At 41.1% G+C, this 25928-nt stretch overlaps 1 protein-coding gene across 1 annotated transcript; it reads right to left on the minus strand.

Annotated features, from left to right (window-relative positions):
- Positions 1-370: 370 nt before the first annotated feature.
- On the minus strand, positions 371-24695 carry LOC308169686 (venom factor-like). The gene is made up of 40 exons (XM_080544406.1): positions 24535-24695; positions 21743-21917; positions 21440-21602; positions 20795-20865; positions 20450-20544; positions 20164-20246; positions 19970-20057; positions 19623-19737; positions 17630-17741; positions 16922-17037; positions 16264-16614; positions 14678-14875; positions 14393-14554; positions 14072-14198; positions 13155-13229; positions 12842-13042; positions 12596-12701; positions 12207-12295; positions 11824-11966; positions 11519-11731; positions 11295-11361; positions 11061-11141; positions 10658-10861; positions 9328-9406; positions 9076-9235; positions 8840-8932; positions 8489-8672; positions 8172-8329; positions 7858-8031; positions 7688-7747; positions 7395-7479; positions 6888-6951; positions 6664-6751; positions 5667-5756; positions 5260-5365; positions 2503-2592; positions 1960-2037; positions 1704-1787; positions 1461-1602; positions 371-1272 (listed from the first exon to the last, which is right to left on the minus strand). Exons 1-40 carry the CDS (start codon positions 24606-24608, stop codon positions 1164-1166), a joined length of 4953 nt encoding a protein of 1650 aa, XP_080400532.1. The 5' UTR covers positions 24609-24695; the 3' UTR covers positions 371-1163.
- Between the last annotated feature and the right edge of the window lie 1233 nt (positions 24696-25928).

Raw genomic sequence — 25928 nt, forward strand, 5'->3', positions numbered from 1 at the left:
CAAGTGTTCAATTTGGTTGAGGTCTGGACTCACGGCAGGCCATTCCATCCTCTCCACTCCCAAATACTGGAGGTACTCTGATGATCCTGGCTCTGTGGGGGCGAGTGTTGTTATCCTGGAGGATGGAGTTAGGTCCCAGATTCTGGAGATATGGGATTGCCACTGGCCCCAGAATATAATTCCTGTCAATTAGGTGCCATTCACACACCTGTGACTGACATACACCTGCCAGCACTTGAAGCTCAAAACGAGAGTGAATACCAACAGAAGAATATTGCAGGGGATTTTGGCAAAATGTTGGGCCGCTACCCACATGTTTAGCTGTGTAACTCATTCCCTGAATGCATGATCCTTACAAGTTGTACCTCGTTGTAAAGGTGACTAATCAGGCTTTCCAACAATATAAAATACAATACCAATTGGTATTATTAAAGGGGAGGAAGAATCGACTGAAATAACGTTTCCAAACTTTTTTTGAGGGGTTAATATGCATTTATATTTCCACTTCACTTCAGCGTAAACTTCTGAAAATCCTGAAAGATCCTGGCATTGCTGTTACTTTCTTGTTGACCTGTAATTTATATGTGACAGCTGGTGAAAACAGGAACAAGTGGGCAACCAATCAAAATGTTCAGGCTTTTATTCAGAAAAATGTAAATAAATGTCACTGTTGTTGAAAATCAATGACACACTCGCTAGTCAAGACAAAATATTGCAATGCAATGAATTCGGAGAGTAATCCCCACTACTCTACACTACTAGGTAGTAGTGGGGATTACTCACCGAATCCATTGCAATCTGTGATTTTTCTTTAAGCATTCGTTGAACACTGAACTTGTGTGTGGACCCAGAAGTGACGACACACAGCATGGGTCAAAAAGAAGAAGCTAAAAATAAAACGGGCCCCAATCATTCCTCCTACCCTCTAGCCTAGACATATCTGGGAATATTGAGGCATGTTTAATATGCACAATTACACTTTAAACAGAAATGTAAACCAATACATTCTTGAATGTTGAAGTCATTTCAGTTGGATGTTTTATTTGATTCATTCATTTGTTCTTAAAAGAAAAATCCCTATAGACACATATTTATCATGTTAACTGTCTGGATCATCCACAGAGGGGTGCATAACACATTGGATCCCATTCAGCTCCCAAAACTTAAGTACTGCAGCCAGAAGTCTCCATCTCATCCAGAAACGTCTTCTGTTCTCCCCCAGATACAGAAAAGTCCTCTAACCAGGTCTCTCCTGATATAACATAGGAATACCTTGGGGGGGAATAAATAACACAAATTAATAAGTCAGATAAATCAACCAAATAATTAATTTGACATGAATTGTAACATATGTAACAAACACATTTGTAGTAGTAATAGCAGTAATTCCATGACTTGTAGAACAATAAATGAGAGAGATTGCACATTGCGGGACTCAAATGTCTGTGACACTGACGTACCTGTTGTCATCAGCCTTAATTAAGTCTTTTGGATTGTTGATAATCATTAACTCCTGCCCTTTGCGCAAACCCAGAGACTTCTGGCAGCTGCGATGAGCATAGAAATCTACCTTTTGCCCAGGTTGCACATTTGAATCATCCCCTGGAAGACAGCATGAGCATTAGAGGCATTATCTGTCTCTTTCTACATTTCCTTTAAATGTAGGCTAAACATATGCATTTTTGGAAGAAGGTTTTATTTACCTTCTTTATAGACATGTTGAATCTCCATTTTATAAGTGGTCTGAGCGCTCCCGCTTTCTAGACTTTCCACTTTGATTTTGTAAACTGCAGGTAGAAAGGAAGTGAATCTCAGTGGGTTTTTCAATGTAGCTACCTCTGTTGCTCCTTAAAGGCTAATCATTGTAATAATTTATACAGGTATGTGCCACAAGCAAAGTCATCAAGTGGTTGGTGGGTTTTTAAGACAGAAGAGAATCATAATAAATGTTATTTTCACCAGGGTTAGTCCCCGCGCAGGCCTCCCAAACGCGATCCTCTTTAGTCAAGGACCCAGTCTTTAGGGATGGACAATCTTCTGTTGGACAGAATGAAGGTTGAGATTGATCAATGTCGGGGCAGTAAATAACAGAGTTGTGCAATGTTGAAGAGGATTAGCAAACCGGCTACATAGAGACTTGAATGATCTGCCGCACGGCACACGACAGTAGCGAAGCAATACTGGAAACTCTTGAACTCTTGACTGAAAGCTTAGCACAATAACATGTACAGTATGCAGAGACTCTCTGCTTTCCAATAGGCAACATAAAAAGGAGCAAGAAATGTCAGATACAACATCATGGATGTACTTTCAATTCCTGCTAAGTGGATGAACCAGGGCTGTTCTAAATCAGTTATGACTGACAAATGGCCAAACATCAATATGATTCATATTAGATGCCGAAATTAAAACTTATTGAACAGTTTAAAACTGTAGCAGCAGGAGCCAAAAAGTATCCACCAGTATGAGCACAGTTGAAGAAGTATGAAGCATGTGTCTTACGGTCAATGCACGCACACCCATCCTTGTTGCAGATAGTGTCCACCTCTGGCGTGTTCAGAAATGGTTCATAGGACTGGGTACAGGACTGGTCTGAAACACAGAGATAAACATTTTATTTTATTTTTCATTATATGCTACCTCTTATGAAAGGCTATGATGTAATTTCAAGTCCATTTAAATCGTTTACTTATTTCAGTGTTTCCCCTGTTGTTAAAGAAAGACAGAATTATTTGCAAATGTTTGTCTGAACATAGTTACGCTCCAAGAACTGTTGTAGGACTGTATAACTTGGTGGAATCTAAATGGTACACCAATCAAAATAAAGCTTGATGACAGCCAGTGCTTCAGGCGTGTCAACATCCGCAAAGCAGCTGGGCCAGGAGATCAAAATGTGCGCGGTGCAGCTGGCTGGTCATATTCAACCTCGGACATATTCAACCTCTCCCTCTCCACAGGAATAGTCTCCTCCTGCTTCAAGTCATTTCATCATTGTTCCTGTGCCGAAAAAGAACAAGCTATCGTGCCTAAATGACTGGCGCCCAGTTGCTCTCACTCCCATCGTGAACAAATGCTTTGAGAGGCATGTCAAGGCCCAGATCTGCAGCATGCTATCACAACCCCTGGACCCTCACCAATTTGCCTATCGGCAAAACAGATCCACCTATGACGCCATTGCCACAGCTCTCCACTCCGGGGTATAACGGTACACGTATTCATACTGAAAAATGTCAGTACCGTTCAGGGCTGGACTGGGACAAAAATTAGGCCCTGGCATTTTTGGCCCAGACAGGCCCACCCCAATCGGTCGGACCACACCCACCAGCACAAAAATACTTGCCTTATATACTCGTCTTATATACTGTGCTGTACAGTCATATGACAAACTGTAGTATTCCCCCAAACCACTACAAAGACGACTACATACAGTAAGCAATGGTACCAGTGCAAGTAGACCAGTGTACTCAGTGATCAGATTCCAGAGCGAATTTACGAACGCAGCCTTGTTGTTCTAGATTTTTTTTCTCCATTATCAACCTATCATTGCGCTTTAGAGTAAAACAAAGCACGCAACTGTCGCGTCTATCTTTTCATGGCAACTCTACATTGTGATTTACAAGGGATATTAACTAATATTAAGTAATATTATTACTTGGTTACATTTGGCAATTGATCCGCGGTACACATGCGTGCCGAACCGTGGGGGGCGATCCGTTACACCCCTAACAGTTACCTATATTTTCCTTACCGGGTCAACGGTTACAGGCTGACTCGGCCCCGCTTCTTCTGTATCCTCTCTATCCTCTGTATCTGTACCCTGCTCCCGCTCCTCCCTGCCAGCCTCCTCTTCAACCCTAACCCTAACCCTAAACCTCTGTATCTGTACCCTGCTCCCGCTCCTCCCTGCCAGCCTCCTCTTCAACCTGTTGCTGTTGCTGCTGTGGTAAACTTGAGGGTGCAGCAAACATGTCCCTAATGTTTACACATTTGGCAGCATCTGCCTCGAGTTTCTTTTTGTTTTTCTCCCTAAGTTTTTCCCAGCCTCCCTTCGGTTTTAGTGTGCTTTTGCGCTCCATCTCTCTCAGTATCTATCTAGTAACTATCCAGGCTAACTAAATTTATTTTGGCCCAAAACTACCGCGAAACTGAGACGGAGGTCTGGTGCTGCGTGCGTGCGTGACCCCTGACCCCCCCCCCCCCCTTCTCTCTGTTGATTGGGCCAGCCCAGTGTCTGTATAGAAAATTGACCAATGGGCCGCTGTCCCTGATGTATGGGCCGTCCAATGGCAGCTTTCGATTTATGGGCCGTTCGATGGTAGCTTTCGGCCGGGCCGGCTGCTAAAAAAAAAAAAAAAAAAACTTTTTTTTATTTTTTGATTTTGCCGGTCGGCTCGGCCCAAAACTGCCGCGGCCCACCGGGCAAATGCCCGGTATGCCAGATGGCCAGTCCAGCCCTGGTACCGTTCCTTCGGTACGGTACGCATGTGTACCGAATGAATGCAGCCGTTCTTTTACCCACTTTTTTGTGTGTTGAAGTAATCTCAGCCAGTACGCATGTGCACACAGAGAGATTGTCAATAGTGTAGCGAACAGGACTGGGAGAGTAACTCGCCCCATGCGGGTCTCAAACCCCGATCTCCCGCATACCAACCGGCCACGCTAAACACAACCCCAAAAGAGTTTCCCTCCCTTGGGGGAGCTGCCAACGGGCCTCATACAGGTTCGATACAGTAGTTTAGTTTAGCTTAGTTTAGTTTAGTTTAAACTAGAGATTGAAGTTCAGGATATATACAACAAACGGTGTGTCAGCAGAGCCCGGAGGATCATCAAAGACCACAGCCACCCCAACCATAATCTGTTCAAACTGATGCCATGCAAAAGACAAGGCTCTTCCAATGTCATTAGGCTGGCATTCTCTGTCACGATGTATGGCTGCTCTAACCTGTTAACATTGACGGCGAAATGAAAGTCACACACGCCGCTGAGGTAATGCGAGTTTGATGTGGCCAGTGAAATTTGGCCCTTAATTTTACTCTTGTGTAATGTGATGTAAGAATAAAACTTGAAACTGACATGATTGGCAGGTGATGCAAAGACAGAAGACAGAAAAAAAAAATAATAATCTTGATAATTGTCCTCCTCAACACAGCTTTGTCCTGATGAATGGGTCTATACTAAAAGCTATTCTACTATCTATTCTATACTAATAATGCCACTGTTTTTCCTTTTATATGAGACCTTACTTGGTTTAGTCCATACCTGGATTGTAATAGGAGTACACCTTTAGGAAAGCAGGCTGTAGGAGTTTCACATCAAATTCTTGATACAGAGTCACTGGCACACAATGATCACTTTCACCAGAAATCTGAAAAGGAGAAGGAAGGAATTTTAGATAACCAACTTTACGATATATCTATTGTTACATCTTTGGGTGTCCTCCTTTTAAGTCCTTTGAAAATAAAACATTTAGCAAAAGACGTCAGTCTTGTTAAAGGCTCCTAGTTTAGTTGTACTCATACAAGATCACACTTATGCATTTCTGAATGTGTGAATGGTCAATAAACAATAATAAGGATTCTGGGAAAGGAATGACATAAATTCTAAGGTCTAGTAGTATATGATTCCAGTGACATCCAGTACATGAACACTGTTGTCCAGTGACTCACTTCGTATATGTGAATAATGAGAGATCCTTGCTGAGAGAGCTCCTTGTCCAGTTCATAGTAGCTAATCAGACTGTCCGTGCGAGTCATCATCTAGAAGAAGAAGAAATTCAGAGAAACTGTACATTTGACATGCACATATTTAGATACTTAAAATGAAAATGAATACATTTTGCTCCCTTGAATATTGTAACACATTTCAAGTGCATTCATTTAAAGTGTATTTTATACAGGGTCACAACCATTAAGATGGTACATTTTGTCAACAACAACTATTACGAAACATTTTATGATGAGGAAACTGTGACAAAATGAAAAGATGATGTACATTAAGTTTCATGCCTTGCAGAAATATTTTAATAACGTTCTCAATGTAATCCTGTCATTGGCAAAAATGAACTACTTTTTCCTGTAATCACACAGGATTAGTATTATCTGGGGACCTCATGTAATTTAGAAGACGTCTGTGTTTTGTGTGGCACATTCGCACGGGATAAGCAAAGTCTGTTTTTTCATAGATATTATATACATACGTATATATTATCTATGTGTATTTTACTCAAATTTACTGACATTCCCTGACATATGATGTCATAGCTCTGTGAAACATCCGCTTCATGAACAACAAGTGCAATGCTGCTATAAAGAAAGAAGGTATTGGACATACAAAGAGTAATTTATATATTTTTTCTTTTTTCTCTTTGTGGCCACCCCAGGCCTCCGTAGCAAAGCCATAATATATACAACACCCAGAGTGGTATATATTATATGTATAATAAATATTATATTAGAATTCTAATATATTACAATTCTAATATACCCCTCTGGCGACGCCCAGGAAGGTCACACTTCCTGCATGCGCTCTTGAGAAGGATTCCATTCATTTTCCATTGAAATCAACTGGGAGGAGCCAATATGACAGTCTAGTAATAGAAGTCTGAGGTTTATATATATCTTTGGTTGAAGATAAAATGATACACACAGGATATACATCAATTACCTGCTGAAGATCATTGTAGTCAGGCACAAAACCAGAGGGAAGAGATATATCCAGAATGGTCATCCTTTTGTCAGTCTCTTGTAGCGGACTAGAATGAGAGAGAGAGAGAGAATCTGTTACCACACTGTCCACCAACACCCATATATCAGTCACAAATACCTCTACAGTATCATGTTCATATTTTTATGCATGCACAGAAGTGCACCCTTCCTCTAAATTCTCACCGCACACAGACTGTCAGTTGGTAAACACCAATAACACCAGCAGGGCCCTTTTTATCTTTTTTATCTGAAACACATAAAAAGATGCACCCTTAATGATAATAATAATAATAACTTTTTATTTGTATAGCACTTTTCCTGCAAATGTGTCCTGCAAAAAACTTAATGCACTGACCATATAGAAAAAATATGTATTAAGAATACATCTAAATAGATGTACTAGCAACTGTGATCTAAAGCCCATTGACCATGTTTTGTACATTGGCTAATGTAAGGAATCTGTTGAAAGGAAAGATGTGATTTTGGCATTTTTTGCATTTCCATGACAATAATCTATGAAATTAGATGAGTCATCCTATCGTCTGTTGTTTGTTTATTTGACGGGGCCACTAATCTATATTGATAGGTATCTCATGAAATCAATTGATATTGTCAAAGAGCAATTAAGAGAGGAGGACAAAAGCAAAGTGATTCTTTAAAAACAGTTCTTCAAAAACAGTTGAAACATACCAAGCTTTTCAATTTTAGCGTCCATCTTAAATCCATTGCAGACTAACTTCTCCTCTAGGATCATGCGATAGTATTTTGACAGGACCTAGAGAGATCAGGATAATGAAGAGGGTGACAGAGTTCACTCACATTTCTCTGACATATAAGCATTGCAATAAATGGGAGAAAACTAACATAATCAATACGACAGGGCTAGGGTTAACATCATAATCAGTACCACATGAACTGAACTCAGCACGCCTGTGTACAAAAATGTACACAACTTGAAGCTGATATGTGGAAGGCTCACACACCAGCAATGTTGCTCTCCCTGTCCCCTTCGCCTCATAAGAGAATTTCGTCAACTGCGGTATCTGCAACAGTCATGAGCATAATTAATAAAACTACTGGTGTGCAACAAAACTATCTTTGCATGTTTTGAGAGTAAAACATAATAATGGTGCAATAATTCAATGTAACTCACCCTTTCTGATCGTGACAGGAAGTTGGAATTCTGGTCTAACTTCCAGGTGAGTTTGCTGCTTTTGTCTGTGCGGACAGGACTGGTGAGAGAAAGGCTCACACTTATATCATTGCTGGGGGGGGGGGGGCTCTTTTGTCGGTACAGAGCAAGGGCCTGGAATACTACTATGGTGCACTGGAGAGATCCACAGGGAAGGGGGGGGGGGGGGGGGGGGGGGTTGCCGTGAAGGGGAGAAAAAAGGAGAGAAACTAGTTAAAAATACAGATTAGTTTTGATTTCCTGTGCGTGGTTTTGGGTTAACATAATGTTGTTACCTGCGTGTTTCCAAACGATCCAGTTCTGCTGCCCCTGTCCACAAGCCAGTCACTGACAGGCTTTGCCTTCTGAAGCTCACCAAGTGTCACAAGGGCCAAAAGTGCATATCCTGTAGCCTCCACTCCTTTGTCATCAGTTCCTCCCCAATGGGTGCCTTCTGAGGAGAGTCAATTACAGGGGGTACAGGCCTGGTAAACATGTACTGCAGTGCTACAGGTAACTAAACCTGTATGTAGACAGAAATTCAGACATGCAGATAGATAGGAAATGAAAATGAATTAAAGCTGGCGATTGTTTTATCACATTCACGAATTACCTGTCCTAGTCCTCTCTAAGTGTTTAATAAGGTTAGATTTCATGATCGTTTCATGATCGATTTCAGATCCTTTGTTAAACCGTGCCAGGGCATAGGAGGATATAGCCACAGTGTAGGGACTGGACTGAGAGGGAAGTTTCTTATTTATTTGCTCCGCGGCCTTCTGCATGGCCCCATGCAGATCCTGCAAGTGACAGATGCAGGTGAGGAATGACAAGAAAATTAGGGACATTAGACCAGGGTAGCAATATACTAACAGTAACACGAGGTAAGGATGTTTTTTATTGAAAATGTCAAAATAAACCCAAACGCTACATAACGTTGTATCAAAATCACTGACATTAATTTTACCTCGACTCCATCCTTACAGATCCCATAAGCCTCGTCCATGGCTATCAGAACAAAAGCAGTAAGATCAATTCCCCCAACATTTGAAAGCTGGCCCTATGGATAAGGAGAGCAAGAACACTGTGTCAAGAGTTAGAAATACTGCAATTCAAAATGAATAACCATACACTTTTGACTGTCATTTGCTTCTTGTTTTATGTCTTAAAGTGGGCATACATTTGAATAGAAGACAATCTTACCGCAAGCCACTGGCTTGAGATTGCAGCTAACTCCTGGAAATTTCCTTCACTGTTCTGTTTTCCGATGAGGAAATTTAAAGGTTTGCACACTCTGTCAATGTCCACACCGTTCTCAAACTCATACATCATGGCAAACACCTTGGCAGTGTATGCTGTCACCCTGGGGACAAAAGACAGAGACAGTGTTAAGAATTGCATACCTCCGTACAGATACATACTTAATATCATGTCTGATTATGTTACTGCACTGACCATGTGCTTGGCCTGTTTTTTATCTGATAGGTAGGATATGTATCATCAGATCTTCTGTAAACAAGGTGGTTGTGGTAGCCTGAGGAAGGAAAGATAATAATAATAATAATAATAATAATAATAATAATAATAATAATACATTAGACTTATGTAGCGCTTTTCTAGACACTCAAAGAGGCTTTTAAACTGAAAAGATCGAGTAGTAGTAATGAAAAGAAACAAAAGGTAAATAAAAGAAAGTATAGGGGCCTTATTAAGGTAGTGCTGGGGACACATGGGAAGGGGAGGGGGAGAGGGTTAACTGGTGATGGCGAGCTTGAAGTGGTGGGTTTTGAGGGCCTGTTTAAATGTTGGGAGAGTGTTGGCCTGTCTGATGTGGTTGGGGAGGGCATTCCAGAGGGACGGGGCTGTGGCTGAAAAGGCCCCATCACCCCAGGTCCGGAGCTTGGTCCTGGTGGTCTTGAGGGTGGTTTGGTCGTCAGACCTGAGGCAACGGGAGGGATGTGGAGGGGGACGAGGTCGGCAAGGTAGGAGGGGGCCAGATTGTTGATGGCTTTGTAAGTGGTGAGTAGGATTTTGAATTGGATCCTGTATTTGACTGGGAGCAAGTGTAGGTTTTGGAGGACAGGGGTGATGTGGTCACGGCGGCGAGTGGAGGTGAGCAGACAGGCAGCAGAGTTCTGGACGTATTGGAATTTGTTTAGGATGTTATTAGGCAAGATGACGAGAAATAGAACCAGATATAACAGAGGAGGAGAGTGAGATATTGAGGTCTGCGTATCTTTCAATAAGACCTAAAAAGATATAGGTAAATTCTCTCCATACGTGAATCTGACAACGGTATTGAATTGGGGTAAGGGGATTCTATCAACGTGATGCTCGAAATTGAGCCGGTGATTTCAACCAGAATTATCAGGCAAAACTGCTCAACAGCAAAATTACAAGATCGAAAACATCTACAGCTAACTTCGTTTTCTCATTCTGTGAAAGTCAGATTGTAAAAACAGTATCTTCAATGAGTGCTTCAGAAAAAACATTAGGGGGACGAAGTCTTTGTGGACATCTTCCCATCATCCATTTTCACTTCCTTGTTCTCAGAATTGGTTCCGAGATTACTTTAGTGTAGGCCTAGCATTTAATAAGAATAATCCTATGATTTCTGACAATGTTCTGTGAACCCCAAGATAGTCTGTGAATAATGAAAGCCCTAAACATATAACAAAGATATACAACAGACAATTTGCAGTTATTTTCAGTTTTAGGCTTGATTATTTGAGATAATGGGAAGATACAGAAAGCGCCGATGAATCAGTCGATTCTTTGAATTTACCTCTCAGGGCTAATTTAAGAGCCTCCACCCTCTTGTCTACCCCCACCTCTTCCCAGGCATTGGCATTGTCCATGTAGTGTACAGCAATGATCGTGGGAGTCATCGCAGCCAGGTTCTGCTCTACACAGCCTCCTGGCATTCTAATAAGATTTTTGAGGACAGCACCACCAATAGAGTTCCACACCGTGTTTAGCAGGCGGTCCCCTAGTAGTCAGAGAAGATTTTAGTTTGAATGGGTATTAAGCTACTGTTGATTTTCAGAGTGGCATTTTCATGAATCTCACATCACTGTAAACTGCCAAAAGCATGAAAAAAGGTCTTTGGCACTTAGATATTTTTCACATGCATATTACATCATGCTTCCCCATAGACACAAGTTGATAAGTAGAGACTTGAGGTTTACCTTGTAGTGTGATGGTACTAGTTGGCTTAAAGTCTGGAAGCATGTTCGGCAGATCGATTGTAACATCATCCATCTGCCTCCCTGTGAAATGAGCAACAAAAACACAAACAACCAACAAAAATCATGTCAACAGTAAAGTAATTCAGTATGTGTTGTGTTTTTAGGCCAAGGTCCCAGATAGCTCTACAACAAACAATTAGCCATGTTGTTACCCAAGAGGGTCTACTACCTCACCATTAAAAATGTTATCAGAAGGCTCCAAAATCACTTTCTTTAATATGGATTCCTCCACTCCTGCAGGCTGCAATATGAGAACACATAGAAAGAAAGGGAGAGAGAGAGAGAGGAGAGAGAGAGAGAAAGAGAAAGAGAAAGATATGTTACAGACGTACTTTATGCATGCTTAACCAAACTGTGAGAATGGGCGATGTGCAGCCTGTGGGCTGTCTGAGCCTCACCACAACCCGGAGAGATTTCTCGACACCGTCCTTGGCTCCATCAAAGTTGTAGACCTTAACAGTGATATGGTGTTCGCCTGGCCTTTTAGGAATGACTGTGACGTATAATACTTTCTGACTATTCCTGTCCACAGCTAGGCCTCTCAGTTTATATGTTCCTTTTTCGCTCTTTGGGAGGCAGAGATCTTCACTACCCGTCACTGTCATAATGAGCTGAAGGGGGGAGAAAGACAATCAATGACCACCTACGGATTCATAGGTTTTTACATTAATACATTGTCTAGAGTTGAGTTTAAGATGTTTACCTCATTAATATCTTCGTCTATATAGTTGTTTATAACTACTTTGATCTCCACTCGCTCTCTGCTCACAACAGCGTAGGGCATGCGTAGGTCCACAGAGAACTTCTTTTCAACGATCATTTCCACAGGCTTTGCGACACACACTCCTGCAAAGGGAAGAACTGCTGGTTAAGCATGGAGCAGGGAACATGGAGCATGGAGCATGGAACATGGAGCACACATGCTGGTGGTTTCCATTCCCACTGCAATCATATTAACACACAATGTATGTAAATCACTTTAGGTGACAAAAGAGCTGCTAAATGGCATATACTATAGATAAAAACATTAGGCAACAGGTATTTGATGATGGTCACTAAAGACAGGAGGCAATTGGAGTCACCTACCTCTGGTGTTTGAGGTGCTGGTACCCAGAACCAGCCACGATGTGATGGAGTCTTGCAGAACATCTTTATCCTTTGTAAATTTAACAAAGCTGATAGAAATAGATACAAGTCAGCCAGAATGTGAGAGTAATGTCAATGTCCACATGTAATCTGAGATATAAGGTGTAGCTTTAGTGGGATCAGCATGATACAGAGGAAAGTTACTCAAAAGCTCTCAAGGAAAGCCAGACTACAAGCCCATTATGAGTAGATGCATCATACAGTATCTTGATAGCAACTATGACAGATGCATATGCCTGTGAATGAAGATTGCTTGGATTGGGAATATCTACAAGATTCCCTTGTTAGAAGTTGACAATGGCCCATTATTAAAAACATTGTTTTATTACCCTAGATCATTGGTCTTGCCACTCAGTGTTATGGTGGACCACATCCAGCTGACTGCAAATTTGGAGCGGGGATAGATGTCTTCCTCTATGTATGTTTCCTCATCAGCTTCAAGAAAAAGGGAAAGACCAGATATGACTTCATCACACAGCTAGTACAGTATAACATGTGCTGTATACAGTATGTGTGACAGAGAATGCGAGAGAGGGGGGTGGAAGAGTGAATGCAAACTGAGAGAATGCCCTTACAGCGAGCAAGGAGCAGTTCTGTGGTGCTGAAGCGCTCCTTATCTTCCTGGATCCCTCGACAGCAGCGTAGGAAGGTATCCACACACGTCTGTCCCTCGGTGATGAAAGTGGACCGCTTCTCACACGAGTAATCCAAAGGAAAGTTCATCAAACCATCACGACAGCATCGCTTCTTCAGAGTACCCTCCGCATACCTCTTTGCTTTGGGAAAAACATCACACCACAGTAAAAATACTGTAACTTAACACAAACACAAAACACGTGTTCTGTGAATAAGAGATTTTCTGTCTTCTTTTAGCCCATGCTCACTTACCAAGTTCCTCTTTGGCCTGCTGTAAAGACTCTGCGCGTCGCTTCCTTCTAGGTGTCTCTACATTACAGCTGACACCTAAGAGGCATTTCCAAAGAAACTGAATGTAATAAAGTAACAACGGCCTAATCTTGATTACAGAAAATATATATATTATGAGAGGTATGATGATGAATCTACAGGGTTTTGATTCTCTATCCATAATTGTGACACGATCTGGTGAAAAGGTCGCGCAAATGACCAACAAGATTATTATTTTTTTAAATGTGTTTTCCATTTGTTTGCATTTTATGAAAGTTTAAGTGTTGAAGTGACCATTTGATATAACAAACACCAGTTTAAGGATCACTAAATACTTGGAATTGGATTCACTGTATCGTCTACCATAGGCTACTGGGTAAATGATACATGGATTGTAAACAAACTTATGTTTTAGGACATGTGTGATCTGTGTGATCATCCAATTATGTGTAGTTATGTGTTTTTAGAATGTTGATGTCCTATCAGCATGTTGTGATGTGCTAAACATGCGGTTAGATGTTCATAGTGATGTTACTTTTTAGCTACTAGCTTCTAGCAGCTGTTATGCGTGTGTGATTCAGAGCGACTTTCTCCGGTATTTGATTTGAGCTGTACCAACATTCAAATAAGCATATCTTCTTCAACTATTTGTGTTCAATGATTGATTCAACTGATTTCAATGCATGACACATCATTTGAAAGCTTACAATCTGCAGTTTCATAATCTGGAAAAAAACTGAAAAACTTGCCCAACTTGAGAACTTTTTCACCAGACCCTGTCACAATTGATTTATATCATCCCAAGCTTACATGTCTACTCATCACTCTAAATGACTGTAGTACATTGTTGATTCAATACTATGTGTAACAGAATATCATTTAGTCTGCGTAGCTCATACTCTGTCTAGGTGGTGTTTTTTCGAGATTGGACGTGAAAAGGAGGCCAGCATCCGAGAAGATAGCCATATTGTTTTTCCCTCCTCCCCTTGTGCAACCTATGTCACCCCTCTCCACCTCATCCCAGATCTGAAAGAGGGACAGAGAGAGACAGGGGATGTCAAAACTTAAAGCAAAGTAGAGGAGAGTTAAGTTAAAGGGAGGTCAAGTAAAAATAAAGGTCTTATACGCAAAAGCTGTTATTAAGTCAAATAAAGGTTTTAAGTACCACAATTGTACATACATAATTGTGGTACTTCTGCTCTTCTCAACCTGCAGAATACCTTGTTCTGGGTGAGAATTCCCTCTTTGCTCAGCGCATATGCAGCCTTGTCGACAACCACCAGGCCAACTTGGGCACCTGGGTCACCGTTTACCACCACAGTAAACTCTTCCTTTGGTTTGTATACTTGGCGCGTATTACCTTTCTCTATTGACAATTCGAGCTGAAAATCAGACATGAACAGATGTAAAGAGCATTAAGAAGGTTGAAGGTTAGCACACGGTCCTGAGAAAACACTTTTAATAATAATTGTCTAAATGTATAAAGCCACGGGATCCAGGGTTACCTTTCCCATACACTCGTCTTCCACATCCACCCATATGGAATCAGCTACAACCTCCTTAATCTGACCTGGCATCGTGTAGAAAGATAGCAGGCGGAAGGAGGGCAGCATGTCTGGAGATACTCTCAAGGTCTTTTCGATGAGCTGATTACGGCCTGTCAGCCATCTACCAACCTCGATAATTTTCCCTTTGCTGACCACCTGATAAAACATTTACAATGGGAGGAGAGGAGGGTTACACTGAGCACATATATTACAGTTTTTTTACGGTCGCTAAGTCGCAGTGTTCAATACTGAAGTCACAGAGTCACAACTCTTCATACAGTCAGCGAAGCAGAAGTCCATGTGGACCAAACTGTGACTCTGACTCTGTGATTTGTGCATTGCTGCTTTCATACAGAATGCATTCAATGACCACGTTCTCCAAAATCCATAACACTTCTCTCATTCAAGCTCCCCCACCTACAAAACACTATGTATTTACAAAAAATGTTTCCAATGTTACGTAACATACTGTGTTCAAAACTGTGAAGAACACATTCAAAATGATTTGGTGCATGTTTACAGTAATCATATTTCTATATACCGAAAGGTTGCAATAAACAGTTTTTTTGCACAGTGTTTGAGTGTGCAGATGCTGTTATTTTGCACTCTGTTGATACTCTATATATTGATAGTTCCAGCACCTCAGCAAAGTCTGATAACGGATGAGCAATTTTCACTATTTGCAGCAATCATATTGAAATGTCTAGAAAATATTTGCAGAATATATACAATGAAATGAAATAGACTAAATTCATTGCCAGGGAAGACATTAGATGTGACCAGATGCAGACCAGAGGGTGGACGAAAACCCTCAGGAGTGAGAAATGTTTTGTGATTGCTATTGTATTGTAGCCCTGGAATTTCTGTTTTTCTTTTTTGTTTGAGCTTTGCATCTTCCACTTTATTTTCCACTTTTCATTTTACACAAGTAAATGTAGTGTACTTTGAAGTAAATGTACCGTAACTTACTTTCTGCAAAGATACTGAAAAACATAAATACACTAAAGGATAGAAGCAAATTACGGTATTTCTGATTAATTCTTGTTGCTTTACAGTTGTACAGTCAACTATTCTGTCTATGATTATATATATATATATTATATAAATCAAACCATTTTTATAATGAAATATTCATTCTTGTGAAAATCATTCAAACTATGTAATGCTACCTCTTGTTAGTATTTTGTAAGTCAGAATGTTATGAATGACTGTGTATGTTTTCTGAGTGAACATTGTTGCCAGTGTATGGTTAAACGAGCTTCTTTTGAGACATGAATGAAGTGATTGGCCAACATGCATGTTAGTAATGCAGACTGTATGAAGAGTTGTGACTCTGTGACTTCAGTATTGAACACTGCGACTTAGAGACTGTAAAAAAACTGTAATGGAAACAAAGGAATATAGTCTCTAAAGTGCAAACCCTGCAAATCTGGTACAGCACTCCAGCCAGGCTCAAGAACATGTAAGAGAACATGTACAACCCATACTTTTCACCCATAGGCTGTTAAGATATGCAAAAGAATGATAATGAATCATTGTTTTACCATGTATGAAATGAAACCGTCTCGGAAAAGGTTCTTCTGGTCTTCTTGCCGGGTGTGGAGGGTAACTCTGAGACCTTCATCCTTTTTAATAACACGTTTGTTGACAGAAAGGTGGAGGTACTCTTTGATTCTCTTTGTCTCAAATACTTTAAGTGTGATCACCTTCACTGCCTGGTGACTGGGTTTCAAATTAAGATCAGCTGTTTTTACTTCTACTTGTTTACTTAGGTCGGTTTGTACAGTGTTGATGACGATAACAACTATTCCATATCCATCTGTCTTCTGTTTCAGGTTGCCATGCTCAATGTCAATGCCCTCCACAGGGGACCCAGAGGTGTCTGTCAAGTACACCTAGAGAGAGAGAGGGAGAGAGAGAAAGGGGGGAGGAGAGACAGAGTGAGAGAGAGAGAGAGAGAGAGAGAGAGAGAGAGAGAGAGAGAGAGAGAAAGGGGGGAGGAGAGACAGAGTGAGAGAGAGAGAGAGAGAGAGAGAGAGAGAGAGGGGGAGAGAGAGAGAGGGGGAGGGGGGGGGTGGTTATATTAGTTATTTGAGATTTGAGAATTTACTTGTTCATATACTCATCACTGCTCAGCTAACCAACTTAAGCATCCTGTAAGTATTAATATTGACCTGTGTACTGTGCCACCATAGGACTCACATAAAGACTGAATGGCATGCCTGGTTTGAAATACATGGAAGATTGGGTGAACTGAATGATGTACGGAGATTCAACCACTTTGATGCCTGTGAGCTCTCCTGTGACGATATCACTGCCTAGAGACACAGACAGAGACAAGGAGAGTATAAGGTTAATCTTATTAATAACTCTGTGACAAGGCAAACCACTAAAACACCTAAGCACACCCTTTGTAACCGCCTTCATTAATGCAGTTGAAGGTGTAAAAAGATGTTTTGGACACTTTTGGTGCATTATGCTTTTTCTGTGTGTGTGAGTGATAGTGTGTATGTGTGTATGTGTGTGTGTGTGTGTGTGTGTGTGTGTGTGTGTGTGTGTGTGTGTGTGTGTGTGTGTGTGTGCGTGCGTGCGTGTGCATGTGCGTGTGTGAGTGTATATGGTGAAATATTTATACTTTATATAAATTGCAGGACCACGGAGCAACGTCTTCAACTCTTTATCGTATGTCTTTCAACCGTCCTCTATCGGATCACTAAAACCAACTGTCACACTGTTACCATGGCAACTACAGGCGTCCATCAAGGACCTCCTGCTAGGCATTGTTATTAAGATGACCCAACCTGTGCCTGACATAAAATGTAACTTAAATGATATTGATAATTAAACATATTAATATGTCATGAATATTACATATGGGTGTGTGTACATCCATGTACAGTATTTACCCACCTGTGCTGGTGAAGACAGTAGCTCTTGCATAGATGGAGCGTCCAAGAATAGCACGGACGTTTTTTGTTGTTTCAATGTCAGCTGTAGTCAGTTTAGCTGTGGCTCTCCCATTCTAAAATAAAATCAACAAGATGTTAAATGTCAATCAGGGTTGGGGCGAATTCCTTTTCAATTCCATCGATTCAGGAAGTGTTTTGAAACTCCAATTCAACTCCAAATTCCAACATTAATTAAGAAGACATAGAGTTGGTTTGCTGATTATTGGAGCATAAAGTATACACCGATTGTTTTTATGTATTGACAATTAATGACCTTTTATGAATTACTGAATTGGAATTTGTTGTGGAAATCCTCCACTGTAGTGTTTTAGCAAAGATGAGACAAAGGTTTTGAATCACAATATACACTCACCGAACACTTTATTAGGAACACTAAACTAATATAAGTTAGGTCCTCCCTTTGCTCTCAAAACAGCCTCAATTCTTCTGGGCATTGATTCCACAATATTAATATTAATATTATGGGCCATGATAACATGATTGTATCATTGCCAGTGGTTCCTGGCCCGAGCAGAGATTACTTTTCTTGCGATGACTGATGGATAGATGATCGCTTTGAAGTCGCTTTGGATAAAGGTGTCTGCTAAATGCCAACAATGTAATGTAAAATGTAAACGTAATTCCTGCAGATCTTTCAGGTGCACTTTCAAGCTGTAAATCTCCCAATCTACCACATCCCAAAGGTGGTGTAGGAGCCAGATATGGTCCTGTGATACGTACATGTATATCACTGTGTGGGGCATGGGGTGGCGCTGTCACAATACCTGAGGCAGGTATACAAGGTAGCACCTTTGTTGTTATTGTCAGGTGTTGACCCAGGAAGGGCAAATAGGTTTGACCGCTTTTGGCGCTGAGTTTGTTTATTGTTATTTCTGTACATGTGAGTAAGCAATTGATGGCACATATTCAAGCAATACATGTTGACTATACTGCAAATCAACGACTACGGATCCTGTATAACAAGCAGCAACACTTAAACTAGAACGCACGGCGCGTCAACCGGACAGTCCACGGGTTAGCATCTCAGTAGCTCAGTATTAGACTGTGCTCCTATAACAGGTGGTATCACAACCAGTGAATGGGAAGGCCACTGAAGAACTCTGCACTCATTGTCATGTTCATGAAACCAGTTTGAGATGACATTTGCTTTGTGACATGATGCATTATTAGGGAATTTATTTGATTGGAGAGGTTATTGTTGATACTGATATTATCGATATCAATTATCGATTCTGCTTATCGGTTCAATTCTTTATCAATTCCCTTATCGATTCTTGATCTATTTTCTGTGTGGAAAAAAAAGTAGGCCTACACAGGTTTTCACCGTCAACACAGCTGTATTGTTATACATGTTATCTCGAGTCTCTGAACACAGTGTATAATATCTGAACATAACATTTGAACATAAATAAAAACAAAAATAATAGAATATAAATGAGGGGTGCACTCATAAATAAGCTCTAGAAATCTGTTAATTAACGGTCAATTAAAAGTCTTTACAAACTACACTGTAAACATGGTGGACACTAACAATAACATTACCATCATTTCACGGGCGGCCAACAGTTGTCTTGTTGACATTAACATTAGCTAGCTTTCTCTTGCTAACTTTAGTGATGTTTACGGTTGGAACATACTGTGTCAATAACAGGTGTCACAAGCACTGTTTCCCACCGTCTACTTCCAACCTTGGAATCCCGTCTTGCCCAGCAACAATACAGCAACAGTACTCAGGACATTTCCACAACCTGCCTCTAAGGGCAAGGCCTAGTACATTGGCAATACAGCAGTATTCTGTCTAAACAATTTCCATCAATTATATTTGATCACAAATTCAATTGATTTAAGTGTTTCTCTTTTATATCAGTGTTGCAACCTTTTTATGTTCATAGGCAGTTTAGAAGAGGCTTCAAATAAACATAAAACCCTCTTACCTGTAATGTAAGTCTTTGTATTGAGGTGGTGAACTGGATGCGGCTTTTGTCTTCCACATATCCAAAGGTGACATAAGCATAGCCTTCGACTGCAGCGTCATGAGCAGCGAAGTACCTGAGAGAACAATGTGTGTGGGGGGAAAAAATATTTAATTATGTCCATTTGATTATCATTATGGTTACTGTGTTTGGCAGTTGCTCATACGAGATCCTGTGTTAGTTAGAGAGGTGACAGGGGTCATAGCAAATAAACAACTTTTCCATCTGTGGTATAATTTCATCTCATAACATCTAATGAGCAATGATTTTGCATCTGTTGTTTTATTAAATAACGTGGAAAAACTCACTTGACATCTATATCCACTGTAAGCTCTGTGTCTTCAACATGGAAAAACCTCTTATTTGATTTTAGGGACACCTCAAATGTTGGCAACACTAGACACAACAATAACAACAGTCAAATGACATAGTGTGTTAAGACAAAGATCATCAAAGAAGCAGCTGAGTGAGATTACTGTAATGAGATTTTTTATTGTCTCACCATGCTTCTTCACATCAAATGTGGTGTTGAAGACCTTGTTAGTTTCACCCTGTAGTTCCGCCTCCAGGGTCCACGTTCCGTCCCTGTTGAACATAGAACACAAGAAAACATTAAAAGATACGTAATATAATAGATAAGAATGAAGTGTGCTAAGGCTGTGTAACCCCTTTGCGCACGCACAGACGCACGCACGCATGCACCCATGCGCGCGCACAGACACACACACACACACACACACACACACACACACACACACCTGGGATAAATATAGAGCGATTCATCTTACTTGACTATATCTGGGAGTGTAAATGTGCCGGTATGGTGTCCAGACATGACTTTTAGACCCATTGGGGTCTGTGAGATTAAAATGCCATCAGAGTTCTGTTACAGAGCAGAGAATGAAATAAACATTTTAATGATGATGAATGAACAAAAAAACAGAATATGACATTAAACTTCAATGTATTGCTTAACACTACAACGGCCATGGTGGGGTTAGGGTTAGGGTTAATTTCAGGACCCTCCTTTCATGACTAGTGATTTTTGGGTAGCAGATTTCAATTCTAAAGAGGGGGTCTAAGAGTAGGTGAAATAGACACGGCTGTCCTAATGCTAATTATACGATTCTTACCTTTAAAGTGACACTAATAACTCCATCCATTGCCTTTGCCTCAAGGTTTGTGACAAATACCCTGTACTTTACTGAAAAGGGCAAAATAAGATTACTTATTTTTTTCATTTTGTGACTTATTTATCACTAATTGTGATAGTCTAACATATAGACACATATAACACACAGAGCTCTCAGATCTTCTGATGCTGGCTTTCTCTGTGTACGTACAAAAGAAGAGATAGAGAGGCTGCATTCTCATTTTATGCACCCAAATTGTGGAATGCACTGCCAGTTTACATTAGGGTTGCAATCTCAGCAAATATTTTCAAGTCAAGACTAAAAACCCATCCTTTTAATATTGCCTTTAAATGACTAAATAAGTAAATTATGATTATATAATGATTAAAGCACTTTGAGCTGCAACGTTTGCAGGAAAAGTGCTATACAAATAAAAGTTATTATTATTATTATTATTATTATTATTATTATTATTATTATTATTATATAGGCCTCTTCATAACTGAATAACTGATACAATGATGCAGTAATACATGCTTATAACAAGACTTGTATGAAGTATGAAGTATTTTGATATCAATAGATGGAGCATGCTGAATGTGGTGCACTAGATATACAGTAGGTTTGGTATCTTTGCTCACTTACGATCTTCTCCAGGGTTATAGATGGGTTTATCTGTTTGTAGGAAGATGTATCCAGACTGGAAGGACAACAAAACAACTGTCTCCAGCACTTGGCCACTGATTTGTGCTTGTACAACCACAAACCGATTACCCTTTACATTGTCACTGAAATCGTTTGGATTAAGCTGCGAAGAGAGAGAGAGAGAGAGAGAGAGAGAGAGAGAGAGAGAGAGAGAGAGAGAGAGAGAGAGAGAGGCACAGCACATCATGTCAGAGAAGTGTCAGAGAATTGTATGAAATGTTTGAGAAATTAAAAAATATTTACCTTTATTTTATGCAGGGCCTGGTTCCCGACAAGTGTTTCTTTTGCTTCATATAGCGTCGATCTTTCAAGATAACGTCTCACACTTATGGTCACCTGTCCTTGCATGTCGCTCTCCAGGTATAAAATGTTCTCCTGACTGCCAACCCGAAGGATGTTTGGGGCTACCATCATAAAGCTGCAACAACAAGGTAGTGCAACTCCGTGACACACCACCCACAGATTACACCCCCCAAATCAGTCCACCTTAAAAACCTTTATAGTGAAATCAAGCCCCAAAAACACTATTTTGGCAGAGAATCTGCAAAACATTTCCCCACATTAGGAAGAATGGTGTCCATCCATTCACATTTATTAATATAAGGATTCGGGGTGATTCGAGCACCCTCCAATACAGTGTAGTGTACCGTCTATGATGAGTACGATCTTTTACATGACCACATCCAGGGGCCTCATTTATAGAAAGTACTTTGGATCAAATTTGATCTTACCCGTGTCGTACGTAGAAAACCACGTAAAAGTAGTGATTTATACAATTTCAACGTGAGTCGATTTGACCGTGGAAACGATCGTAGCTCTATGTCAGGTATTGACTTTACGTACGCACATTACCTACTGGTTATGCGGAGTTATTACAGGCATGTGAGCCGCACTGCCTACTGTAATTCATGCGAAGTGAACGTGGCTGAGGCTCGTAATAAAATTAACAATGTTGTTATCAGGCAAGAAAATGAGTTTAATTCAAGATTTAAAGGGAACTGATGTTAATGATTGTATTTCAGTCTTCCTTTATATTCCTCAAGGCAACGCCATCTAGGCCTACCCTTCAACATGCCTAATAGTGCGCTCCACAACGGACCTTGCCCGGCCATGCGCTAAATTATACTGGATTTTCCTCCGGTGTCTGGGGGTTCGCAAAGGGAGTGAGCAGCCATGTTTTCAATGTCACCTGATAAGAATAAGACTATTATATTATTACAGTATAAGCATTTGCCTGGTTAGTTGCCATCAGCACTCAAGTTGAGGGGGGATGGCATCCCCCCTGAAATAAAAACAGTCAAAATCATCTCCCTTCTAAAACTGCCATCCCCCCTTTCCATCCCTTATGTCATTTTATCAATGAATGTGGTAGGCTATTACTGCTATTTCAACATTAAGTTTTGCGCATATTGAGTAAAATACTGTGGGTGAGGGGGCACGCACACATGCAATGTCATTTTTACCAAGTCACTGACACTGAAGTCACTGACGCTGTGGGGATGCTAAAATTGTCCCCATATGATAAAATCCTATCAATTCAGCCGCTATAATTGAGCCGGTATCACAGGGCGTAAATACAAAGCTCATTCACCTGCGTTCAATTTGAAGTATTTGGTATTTATAGACTTTAGTAAGTAAGCAATTTTAAACAAGCGCAGCCCGTTTTATAAATCATGCTTACGTCTGTTTAGAAAAATGTGCTTAAGTGCAAATCAAAGATGACGTTCAAGTACTTATTTTTTTTATTTTTTATAAATGAGGCCCCTGGCGCGGTGTGTGTAGCCACAACACAACGTCCAGGCCCTATTTTTTTACTATAGAGCTAAACCGATCTAAGATAAGATGTAGCGGGAACATATGCGGCTGCTATGCGGACGACACCCAGCTCTACCTGTCAATCAACACTGACGACCCCGCCGATCTGAAGCGCCTGATGGACTGCCTCCGCGATGTGAAGGAGTGGATGGCCCAGAGCTTCCTACAGCTGAATGAGAGCAAGGGGGAAATCCTCCTCATCGGCAACACCACCGCCATCACTCAGCTCAGCACCAACATGGGAAGCCTGTCCACCCTTGTCAGACCACATGTCAAGAACCTCGGTGTCATCTTTGACTCCGAGCTTAACCTTGACCGACAAGTGAGCTCCGTCGTGAAGGCATGTTTCTACCAACTACGCATCATAGCCAAGATCAAGTCCTTCCTCACCCCCAGCGACCTGAGGAGGGTCGTCCTCATGCTAATCTCATCTAGGCTCGACTACTGCAACTCACTCTATGCTGGACTTCCTGATAAGACCATCTACCGCCTGCAGCTAGTCCAAAATGCCGCTGCCAGGCTGGTGTCAGGCACCAAAATGAGGGACCACATCTCCCCTGTCCTCATCTCCCTTCACTGGCTCCCAGTGAAGAAGAGAGTGAAGTTCAAAATCTGCACCTTTGTTTTTAAAGCTCTCAACAGTCTCGCCCCACCCTACATCAAAGACCTCCTGGACCAGTCTACCTCCTCAAGGCCCAGTCCCAGGCTCAGGTCCGACGCCCAACTCAGCCTGAGGGTCCCACGTACCAACCTCAAGAGGAAGGGTGACCGTGCCTTTGCGGTGATAGCACCGACCCTGTGGAACGCGCTCCCTTCTGCCATCAAGTTTGCCCCCACTCTGGACTCCTTTAGAGCCAAGTTAAAAACCCACCTCTTCCTAAATGATATTCCCTAAGTCTACTCCCTATTTGTTGTGAATTGTATGCCTGAGATTTACGTTTAAGTCGTCTGTGTCTGATTGCTTTCTGTGTTCCTTGTCTTTGTCTTTATCTGTTCCTTTACCCGGGCTGCGCCCCGGGCCGATGTAAAAGTTGGATGGGGGGCGCATTATAAATAAAATTAACATTAACATTAACATTAACATTAACATTAACAGAGCTAGAAACAGAGCTAGGAAAGAAAACAGAGCTAGAAAGGACTATGTGAAAGGAAAACATCCGAGCCAGCAGAGATTCAGGTCGGCTAAGTAGTGTGTCAAGCCCCTAGGGCAGAAGACTTACGTGTTTTGGCCCAGACATGAGCAGCAGAGGGACAGAAGCAGCAGGAGAGGTGGGAGGAGATCTGAACTCCCCATGGTGCATGCAGTGTCCAGGTGAAGTGACTGCTCCCCTGTGAAACTCCCAAAAATATATTCAGCCAGACACTGCTTCTAAGACCATGTGACTGAGGACCTTACAACTGACTGTTCTCTTCAGAGGACAATGTCCATTAGACTGACACACACATACACTCACACCTCCTGTATTGAGAGAATGGACTCATACTCTCAACCATGCACTTCATCACTGATTAAATCCATAAGTGAAAAATACATTTTGTTTTGACAGGCTTGTTAAAAAGATATATTTCGGGTTTTTTGTGTTATTTCAGTGATGATGAGGTTGTTATTTCTCTGGATGCTGGCCTTTTCAACACAGATATTGGTAAATAATTAACCAGAACTAAAGCCCTTCCCGTAAACTATTGGAACATGTTGGAACCTTCCCTGAAGTCTGACGGTTTGAGCTCTTTCAAAAAGCAATGCAAATATTACCCCATAGTCCACATCCTAAAACAAACCAGCATTCTTATAGTATTTGTGAAGAGATTTACTGGCCTTTATCAGATGCATGTCATCAAGGGAGTTTTAGCATTAGAAGTGATGAGTATCGAAACACTATTGTGACTTTGATGAAACCACAACATACAGTACAACCATGTCAATGGGCATTGTTGTAAAAGCCCTTGTGAACGGGAATTGACAAGATCAGGGAAGGATAGTCCTGAAGCTCAACCTTCCTTCAGCTCAACCAGGGCAAAACAGAGTCATCATAGATTCCAATTTAACTGTTGATGCCCACATCAGGAATGTAACCAAATGTGCCTGCTATCATTTAAAAAATATTGCCAGTGGTCTGCCTGCGGTCTACCTAAAAAATCCATAGATCAACTCCAGCTTGTACAAAATTCAGCTGCTCGTGTTTTAACCTGAACCAGAAGGAGAGCACACCTGGGGCCTCATTTATAGAAAGTACTTAGATCAAATGTTGATCTTACCCGTGTCGTACGTAGAAAACCACGTCAACGTAGTGATTTATACAATTCCAACGTGAGTCGATTTGACCGTGGAAACGATCGTAGCTCTACGTCGAGTATTGACCTTGCGTAAGCACATTACCTACTGGTTATGCAGAGTTGTTACAGGCATGTGAGCCGCACTGCCTACTGTAATTCATGCAAGTGGCTCGTAATAAAATTAACGATGTTGTTATCAGCCGAAAAAAAGAGTTTAATTCAAGATTTAAAGGGAACTGATGTTTATGATTGTATTTCAGTCTTTCTTTATATCCCTCCGGAGCTGTCTATCTCCCCTTCAACGTGCATAGTGCGTTCCACAACGGACCTTGCCCGGCCA

The sequence above is a fragment of the Nansenia antarctica genome (genome assembly GCF_963989245.1).
Source record: "Nansenia antarctica genome assembly, chromosome: 13".
Lineage (NCBI taxonomy): Eukaryota > Metazoa > Chordata > Actinopteri > Argentiniformes > Microstomatidae > Nansenia > Nansenia antarctica.